The 9,621-nt window shown below is 47.4% G+C and overlaps 1 protein-coding gene across 2 annotated transcripts; it reads right to left on the reverse strand.

Moving 5' to 3' along the window:
- Positions 1-525: 525 nt before the first annotated feature.
- On the reverse strand, positions 526-6,656 carry pwp1 (PWP1 homolog, endonuclein). Of its 2 annotated transcripts, XM_035401343.1 has the most exons (15): positions 6,471-6,656; positions 6,168-6,226; positions 5,649-5,806; positions 5,210-5,295; positions 4,828-4,924; positions 4,273-4,383; positions 3,748-3,878; positions 3,350-3,420; positions 3,075-3,171; positions 2,883-2,944; positions 2,431-2,542; positions 2,245-2,335; positions 2,024-2,145; positions 1,392-1,497; positions 526-1,251 (listed from the first exon to the last, which is right to left on the reverse strand). In XM_035401343.1, the coding sequence occupies exons 1-15, from the start codon at positions 6,534-6,536 to the stop codon at positions 1,151-1,153; spliced, it is 1,470 nt and encodes a 489-aa protein (XP_035257234.1). In that variant the 5' UTR covers positions 6,537-6,656; the 3' UTR covers positions 526-1,150. The 2 variants fall into 2 exon arrangements, with proteins under 2 accessions (XP_035257234.1, XP_035257235.1); XM_035401344.1 differs by lacking the exons at positions 5,210-5,295; positions 5,649-5,806; positions 6,168-6,226; positions 6,471-6,656 and adding an exon at positions 5,132-5,152.
- Between the last annotated feature and the right edge of the window lie 2,965 nt (positions 6,657-9,621).

Consider the following 9,621-nt stretch of genomic DNA (forward strand, 5'->3'; position numbering starts at 1 on the left):
GTCAGGTACAATACTTATTTTGTACAGCTATTTCTAGCCAAAAACACAGTTCACAGTGAACACTATTCTGACCTAACCTCTGCAAAGCCAACTAGGCAGAAGAATAAGCTATAGTATTAGGACAAATACAAATTACCAAAAGAAGTGCTGAGATGGGGCAACATGTAACAAGTGTCATGAAGGGGGGGGGGGGCGGAGCGGAGTGGTCGAGCAGGCACATAGAACCGAGTCATGTCCTGCAAGTAGATGGGGGCTGTCCTGTTGGCAGCAGTGTAGGCAAGGGTCAGGGCTTTGAATATTTGTGATCTTACACTTTAAAGGGTTAATTACATACTTTTCTTATTAAAAGGTTGTGGGGTTAGGGTTGACCGTGGGGTCAGCAACATTTGCAATGGCTCTGACAATTTAATCGTTCAGAAATGCTGATTTTGACAATTTCGATTTTCGATGTTATTTAATGCACCCCAGACTCACACCATACCATTATAGTTACATTAATAAAAAAAATTCAGGAGGACAAGTGGGAAAAAATTATTTGCCATTTAATCAGGAGGATTTACACATTTGGCTCGAGAATCTTCTTTCTCCTACAAGAATATAAATATTTAGCAGAGCATGTATAAAGCAAATTGACAGTTTCTGCTCTTTTCTTGAATTCTGGCGCTCCCGTTTCGTCAAAAATAATAAATGTTTCTTCTGAGAGGAAGTGAAGTTATATCACACAGGAATGACATGATCCTTAAAAAGCATATCTGCAAGTTTGGAAAGGTAGTTCAACGAATAAATGTGTAGGACTGCACTTTTGTTAGTTGAACCAACGTGAGACCAAACTGTCCAACGCCTCGCTTTACAGCGGACATGCATCGGGCTCTAGCAACATAACGCCCAAATTGAGAGGCTCCTCAACTGACAGGGGGCCGGGTAGGACTGTTCATTTGAAAGGGGGGGGTGGTTAAGACTGTTCCACTTGAAGGTGTGTTTAGGACTGTTCCATTTGAAGGTGTGGTTAGGACTGTTCCATTTGAAGGAGGGGTGGTTAGGACTGTTCCGTTTGAAGGTTTGGTTAGGACCGTTCCATTTGAAGGGGGCGTGAGGACTGTTCCATTGGAAGGGGGGGGGGGGTGGTTTAGGATTGTTCCATTTGAATGCACTAGGACAGTTCCATCTCAGCTGCTGTGCTGCTGCTGCTGCCTCCTGCTCCCGCTTCTGTGTTCACCACCAGCCGCTCCCGAGTCCCAAATGTAGAGGAAACTGAGCAGGAAACAGTATGTCAGAACGCACGCACGTACACACGCACATATACGTAAACACACACATGCACGCACTCGCACACTTACACATACTGTTCGCACACTACACACAGGGCCATTTCATCAATGCCAGTTCGTTACCTGCTGCTACATCGCTGATGTCCCAGACACGGAGTCCGTCTTTCTGGCCTCCAAAAGTGTACACAAAGGGCAGGTCAGGACAGCAGGACGTACAGAACAGCACCCCCTGTTGGATACAATGCGTTACGACTCATCTGAGCACGTTTGCAGTACGCACAGTGATGCAGCACTGAACCTTCTGACTCACTGCTGCCAGGCTGAGTTGAGGGGTTTGAAGCACAGGTTTACTGTACTGCACCAATCTAATTTCCCAGCTGTACATTAGCAGTAAGGGGATAGGAGATAAGGTACTGTGCAGTCTCTGTGTCCTGGTTGAGGGTTAGGGGTTAGGGTTTAGGGTTTAGGGGACAGGACCATCTTCATGACCCTGTTGGGGGTAAGGGTTAGGCATTTAGTCCTAGTGGACTGTAGCATCTTCATGACCCTGTTGGGGGTATGGGTTAGGCATTTAGTCGCAGTGGACTGTACCATCTTCATGACCCTGTTGGGGGTAAGGGTTAGGCATTTAGTCCAAGTTGACTGCACCATCTTCATGACCCTGTTGTGAGTGAGGGATGAGGGTTAGGCCCTAGTGGACCATACCATCTTCATGACCCAGTTTGAGGTAAGGGTTAGGGGCTAGTGGACCATACCATTTTCATGTCCCGGGTGTGGATAAGGCTAGGCTTGTTCCCCAGGATGTCCCAGATCTTCACGTGCTTGTCTGCCGAGGCGGTGACCAGGCAGCCCCTCACCTGGCTGCTCAGGTCCAGACCTGTTGGGGGAGGGGGGAGGGGCAGAGGCAGAGTGAGGTCAGGCTCAGCCAACAAAAACCCACAGCCGCATTCAGAGAGCCAATCAGGCGCTTCCCTACCCGACACCTCTCCATCGTGAGCTCTGAGGGTGAAGACCGGCTTGTCGGAGCGGGCATCCAGACAGTACACGAAACCGTCCTCCGTGCTCGCCTGCGAGGCACACCAATCAGGGTTAGCGGACAGTGGTCACGTGGGGGGGGGGGGGACACTCAGCCAATCGCGCGCGCCCGTGGGCAGGGACGTACCAGGAAGTTGCAGGGCGAGAAGTGGTCCCAGGTGACGCGCTCCACCTGTCCGCTGAACCTCCAGGTCCGGTGGCCGTCCTCCGGACTCCGGCAGTCGTACAGGACGGCAGACCTGGGTGGAGGCGGAGCGAGAGATTACCACACACACACACACACACACACACACACACAGACATGCGTACAGTCTCACGTACACACACACTGCTACACCTACCACGTGCACAAACACACAGCCACACACACACACACACCTACTCTTCATACCTCCTGGAACAAACACAGTTTTGTTCCAGACGACATGTTGTTCCAACGTAGCGAGGACAGCAGCTCCCGACAATGGACTTCACAATTGAATATTCAAACACGCTCAACGCTTCGTTGTCACGAACCGACACGTTTCCTCATCTAGCCTTTGTTTTTAAAAGTTTTATTGCAATTTGGCAGACACTCACTTATCGTACGACCCAGAGATGAGCGTCTGCGCCTCGAAGGGGTGGAACTTCAGCGTCTGCACCTGGAAGAGCGTTTGCGTGACAGTCAGGCGCTGCGGTCACGCGCGGGGGGGGGGGGGGGGGGTTGGGGGGGTACCCGTGCGCTAGGAAAGGGGGTGCTTTAGGAGGGCGCGCGCGATTTGGGCTTGATACCTTGTCGGTGTGCCGTGTCAGCGTGGAGGCGGGCTTGCCCTGCACGAGGTCCCACAGTATCACCGTGTTGTCCGCAGACCCGCTGGCCAGCACGTTCCTGGTCGAGAGAGAGAGAGAGAGAGAGCGACAGCGCTGTCCGTCAAACCCGGGACCGCCTCGATGGATGTCGTCAGCCAATCAGCTGCCGTCTTTCGGCTGCGTTTGCCCTCAAGCCTTGGAGTGCTCATGCTCAGGCTGCGTATGCAGTTTGACGTTGACAGATGTTAGCGACTCACCGGATCAGCTTGTTCCAGGACAAGTCTAAAACTGCGTCTGAGTGGCCCTCCACTGGCTCTGCTGCAGCCGCCTGCTAGAGATCAGTGCGTTGGTGTCAATTGGCAGAACAGGGATCAGTGTGTTGGTGTAAACTGGCATAAGAGGGATCAGTGCATTTGTGTAAATGACAGGAAAGGGATCAGTGTGCTGGTGTAAATTGGCAGAACAGGGATCAGTGTGCTGGTGTAAATAAGGCATAAAAAGGATCATTGTGTTGGTGTAAATTGGCATAAAAAGGATCAGTGTGTTGGTGTAAATTGGCATAAAAAGGATCAGTGTGTTGGTGTAAATGAGCAGAATAGGGATCGGTGTGTTGGTGTAAATTGTCAGAACAGGGGTCAGCGGGTTGGCATATCACCTTCTTGCCTTTCTTCTTCTTCTTCTTCGGTTTGTTGCTGCCGAGGGAGAAGACGGGCTCCAAGCAGTCCACCACGTCCAGGTCCCACACGTCAATCTTTGGGGTCATGTTGCCAACGGCAGCATAATTCCCTGTGAAAACGGTGCCCTGCAATTAGTACTGTGGGATAATCAGTATTAGTGTATATTAACCGCAAAGGTGCAAGAGCACAAATAGGCAATTAGAATGTTCTGAACTGAACATTCTACTGCTGATGTCATAATCAGTGATGGTAAATGAAAGCAGTGGAGTTCTAGAACTCAAACTTTTGAAAAAACACTAACAAGGGTTAAACAACCAAATGTCCCTTTAATGTCAGATTAAAAACCTACTTGAAAAACACTTGGCTCAGCAGGCGAACGCTGAAGATTACGTGTTCCAAGTCTTTCGTAAACTGCGCAATAAGCTGTTTAGAATCTGAGAGGGGGACTGCAGCTGAGCAGCACGTCTCCACTGAACCTCCCCGATCTGTCCCTGCAACAGTACCTTGCCTTTCCTCGGGGTTGGGGTCGAAGTTCAGCCACTCCACACACAGAGGGTAGGCGGGGAGGAGGATGTCGTGGTGCACGTAGAGGGAGTCCTCCTCCGCGTTGTACACTGTGGGGGAATCGGACACGCAGCGGTCACCGCGCCAGGCTCACGACAAGCCCGGGAAACAGAGCTCTTTACCGCTATTCGGATCCTCAAAACGTGACCGCGCGACACCGACGCAGGGCGCTACGCTAACGTTTTCTCCAAGGAGCACACGTACGCTTCAGTTGATAAATGTAGGAGCACATTAATGCATCCCAATTAGTACACGTGCTCCAAAATTATTTTTCCAGTTAGCAAACATCAATTATCAGCAGTAAGCGCTCCTAATGTGGGAGTGCTGTAAAGCCTTTGTGCTGGCGTGGAAAGGTCGGCTGGTTGTTATTAGCACGGACTTAAGAGCGGCACCAGAAGGCTGAAGTTCTGGCTTTGGCAGTCCTGGCTTTGGCGTTTCCGGTGGGGGGTTTTTTTTTTTTTTGGGGGGGGGGGGGCGCCGGGAGAGGAACTTGCCGTGTATCTCCAGGTTACAGCAGTCCTTCTCCGCCCTGCCTGAGACTATGAGGTTGTCGTTCGGTTTGATCTGGAAGTCCTCCCGTTCGTACTGGTCCTACGTTAATAAAAAAAAACAAAAAGCAACAATCAGCTTCACAACGTCCGATGAAATGATCACAGATTAATAAGAGAAGGAGCAAAGCTGTTGATTGTGACTATAGGGATATTGTGATATAGGTTTCTGCCATGCCCTTAATGGTGATGTAGGGTTAGGGGGGTTAAGGGAGAGGTTTAGGGGTTAAAGGTCATAGTGGGCGCTCACCGTGTCCTTAATGGTGATGTAGGGTTAGGGGGGTTAAGGGAGAGGTTTAGGGGTTAAAGGTCATAGTGGGGCACTCACTGTGTCCTTAATGGTGATGTAGGGGTCCTCCTCATTGGTGCAGTAGACGGTGAGCCCCGCCAGACTGTCCCCCAAGTTTGCCGTGACTAAAAAACGATGAACCAGGCAAGTAAAATAATCTTTCCGCAATACGGCAGCGTAGGACACAGCAACTGTGACAACAAACCCGCCCGCTCTTGAGTGTAAGTGCACCTTTCCACTTACTTCTGGCACAAATGATAATCTATACATCAATAACATTTCCCGCAATGAACACTAAATTACTCGCCCACTGGTTGCATCTGCTTAGTTTCTGAAGTGTAAATATTTCTGCGGGTTAAACCATTATAGATAGCACAGAATTGACTCAGTTGGCGTGTGCATACAGTGAGATCGCTTTTTGGATATTGCATAGGGAAAACACGCAGCCTTCAGACGACAGGTGTGGTTCTTGTCCCACCTGTGTCCTCCTCGTCGTACTTGTCCAGCTGGTACTCCGCCAGCTCGTCCCCCTCCCCGTTCTCATCCTTCGCCGGAGGCTCCGCCTCCTCGCTCATCTCAGGACCGCCGCCCGTCCCCTCGTCGCCTTCGTCACCGTCGTCGCCATCGCCCTGCTCTCTGCCAGTCCACACGCACAGTCACAAATGCTTCAGTCACAGAAACCTTCAGCAGATACAATCTGAACTTCAGCATCACAGCCTGCATACCCTAGATCACCACAGCGTTGAGGTCTAAATGCTAATCGTGCCACAACTGACCTTATTTATAACTTTGAGCACATTCTCCGCAGAGCATAATCTTTTCGGACGTACCTCGCTCTGATTGCACTTTATAGCTACTTAAAGTGTAAAACAAACCAATTACAACATAGCTGGGCGTTACAATATATATTAATGGCTGTTGATTAACATATGTTATGCGAATTACATTATTTCTAGATGGCTTTCTATGGAATAAGCTGCACAACTGGAAAACTTACCCTAGTTGTTCCTTAGCTTCAGAGATAATGCGCTGCAGCTCTTCTTGGCTCAACTCCACCTAAAAAAATGATTTAGCCATATTAGCTAAAAGGTTGACAGGCAGATTTCAACTGATTGCCAAACTGGTTAAGCTTGCTCTCGTAATTGTGTGTTCTGGCTCCCATTATATGTCATTAAAATTCTTCTTGTTTCATTTTAAGCAGTTAGAAGGCAAGTATTTAACATGGAAGCACTAATGACAGCTAGTCGGCTAGGCAGACAAGTTAGATTGTGCTATTTAAACGACCGCGAATACTGCCAACCTTCTCTGGCGTTTCCTTAGAAACTCCGCGCTTTACCCATCCAACACACGTTATTTGAGAACTCATGGTTGCAAAACAAATGAACAACCAGATTTAATAACGAGTGTGCCTAAGTTCACATCAAAGATGCCAGTCGCTGTACACAACACGTGTAGTTTTCTGGGTCCTCTTTCTCCGGCGCGCAGGTTGACGTCACAAAACAAACGTCCAATGCTCTGCCTGACTAAATTTGAAAAAAATATTTTTATTTTTATTAATTATTACAATTCTTTTAACAATACAATAATACAAACGATCAAACAAAAAAACAATTCGATTTAAACAAATATATAAGTAAACATACATATAAGGAAACAAAAAGACATTTACAAAAATGAAATCAAGATTTGGTGATGTCATTAAGTGTTGTAAACAGGCTCCTCTCGTTTTACTTGTTCTGTTATCTTCATGCTTGCTCATGCGAGCACCATTGTTGAATTCAGTTGAACGACTCATAGGTGATAACATGGCTCGATGAAAGATAGGCAGCAATAAAATAATAACAAAATATAATGTCTATGATTATGAACATGCAATTATGAGTTTGTAGTGTAATTGCCGGTTCCTCTTGTTTGTATGCCACTGGGCGTGTTCTAGTCATGTAATTAGGGCCTGCAGGAATTTCTGCCTCGTTCATTAATCTGTGGTTCCCCCGCCCAGCTATGCCAAGCCTATTATTCAGCAGGCATCCCATTGCACAACATTAATCATCTCAATTAATCATATTGTCAACGTCAAGTGAAGCAAACAGTGCAGTGTGAATCGCAAAGCGCTGGGGCAGTGAACTCGGCTTTATTTGCACTCTGTAGTCAAGCGCTTTGGTGATTTTCTGATCAAAAGAACAATGCGAGAGGCAATCGCAGAACGTATCTTATCTTTATTTCCAGGTGTTTTTCACACCACACCAAGTCGTGAAACACGACTGTTTGTGCGACAAACTAACATCACTGCCTTGTATATGCGTGACATTATTATTGTAGCACTATTGAACATATAAAAATACACATTTATCAAAAAAGATGACAATTAAGACAAGTATGCATACAAAAAATACATCAATTGACCACGCGTTTTACATACAGTTGTTATTCTGCATGAAGAGAAGCATTGTTATACTGTTGTGGTTAATACAAGCTGGGCTTCATAAGTAAAACACACGTTAAGTATATGAGAAGCACTTTGTAAAACAGTGTCATTATAGTCATGCTAATATAAAGTACACATAATTATTATTATTATTTATTTATTTTTTTAGTGGCACTTGCACTTCGAGTGATTATGGTCCCTGGCTGAAATCTGGCTTAAATTGGTCCCTAATGAGACAATCAAAACATTATCTATAAGAACAGATAACTCAACAATGATATTGATATCACTGATGATACTGAACGCTTTAAAAGATGTGTGAGGGTGTGTGGCGGTGGGCGGGGGGGGGGGGGGGGGGGGGGGGGGGGGTTAGGGTTAGGGGTTGGGGGTACACATCTCATCATTCTTCAGTATTTTACGGTCAAAGTTTCGTTGCCACATTGAACGGGCAAAACGTCCATCGCCCCGGTGCCTCGATCGGGCCGTCGCTTGGCAACGGGAACTCGCGAGATTCGCGCTAACGGCGGCGCAGTCCGCGCCACCTCCACGCAGAACCGTCCGGCGTGGGGCAGAACGGTTTTTGGCGAGCGGAGCGCACGTCTGGCACACACTCCTTTAATAACCGCAAAAACCGCACTCGCACTCCTCAGGGCGAACCTACTAAAACGAGGGTATGTTTGAGTAGACCGAAGCGTAGGTCATCACAGTTCACTCAAGCCTCGCTATGATGCTCCCAGTAGTGCAATTTCATTGCCCTGCCGTCTTCATTGACGAGCAGAGGGACAGAGGCACTTATGTACAGTTAAAATGGCTGACATCGCGGTTCACGTTAAAAAGCTTCTTTGACAAAAGGGAAAAGTACAATTGCACTTGAATTAATTTCCTGATTCATTTCTTTAATGCGGTTCCCAGGACCAGTGGTGCCGGTTCTTTCGCCTTTATACCACAGACTTGCAAGCGGTTGCAAGCGGTCTCCGGTCACTCTCTATTGGACGATAGCAGGGGTTGCCAGGACGGGCTGCTCAGTAACATCGATTACGGTAGGCAAAAATATTGCACTGTTGGCAAAAAGCTAGCCGTATTTTCTTTACTTTTGACTTCTTCTCATTTTTTCACATTTTGTCTGCGGTAAAATGCTTACAGACCGCCTTTGAAGCTATGCAAGAAAACTCATTCCTTTGCTCGCGCCGTTTGCAGTAGCTGCCTGCATCTTTTTAAAAATGTAATCTTTCCAGTTGCTTCCACATTATCGTCTGCGTTGCCATCATAAACAACGACTAAAATTCTGCTTAAGAGGAAATTCACAATACAGTCAAGTTTTCTAGTACGACATCCTAATGTCCATGCCAGAGGTTACAAACTGGTACAGCCCTGTTTCTGAAATCACGGTCCTTGAGGGTCGAGAACTGCTGGATTTCCAATCTCCCTTCACCTGGGAGTCAGGTGTGAAGACGGTCTGGTCAATAGGTAATTGCTCAGCTAATTACCGGACAGGGCAGGATTCAGATCTGAGGGGCGGATTTGTGTGTCGATGTGGTAGACGTAGCTGAACCAAGGGCTCTGGAGTGGCAAAGTGGATGGGGTTCCGGTAGAGTGCAGTTCGGACCAGGTCCTGGCCTTGCCCAATCAGCAGCAGCGTGGCCTGGCGGGTTAACGCCTACCTCGTTGCTCATTGGTGCCTTCCCTAGTCAGTCAGTAGCTCATTAGCGACTCATCTGGTCAGAGTCTGTCAGCACCAGCTGCGAGGTCCTCCAGCAGCTGAAGAAGTAGCTGAAGAAGCTCCACTGGTCACTTGCATAATATGCAAATGTTAACACCTGTTTTGTCTCATCATTACAAGGCAATATTTTCATAGCGTGATAAATGATTTTTAGTATCCTAAATGTTATACATGACTATTTGGATAGTGGTTATAAAATTAGAGGACTTAATAAAAAGCGCACATAAGACCTAAACTAATATAGCAGTGCTGTGTTATAAGGTGTACATAGCACCTTCATGAGTATGACATGTACTACTTTATAAT

Source organism: Anguilla anguilla, chromosome 19 (genome assembly GCF_013347855.1).
Source record: "Anguilla anguilla isolate fAngAng1 chromosome 19, fAngAng1.pri, whole genome shotgun sequence".
NCBI classification, from domain to species: domain Eukaryota; kingdom Metazoa; phylum Chordata; class Actinopteri; order Anguilliformes; family Anguillidae; genus Anguilla; species Anguilla anguilla.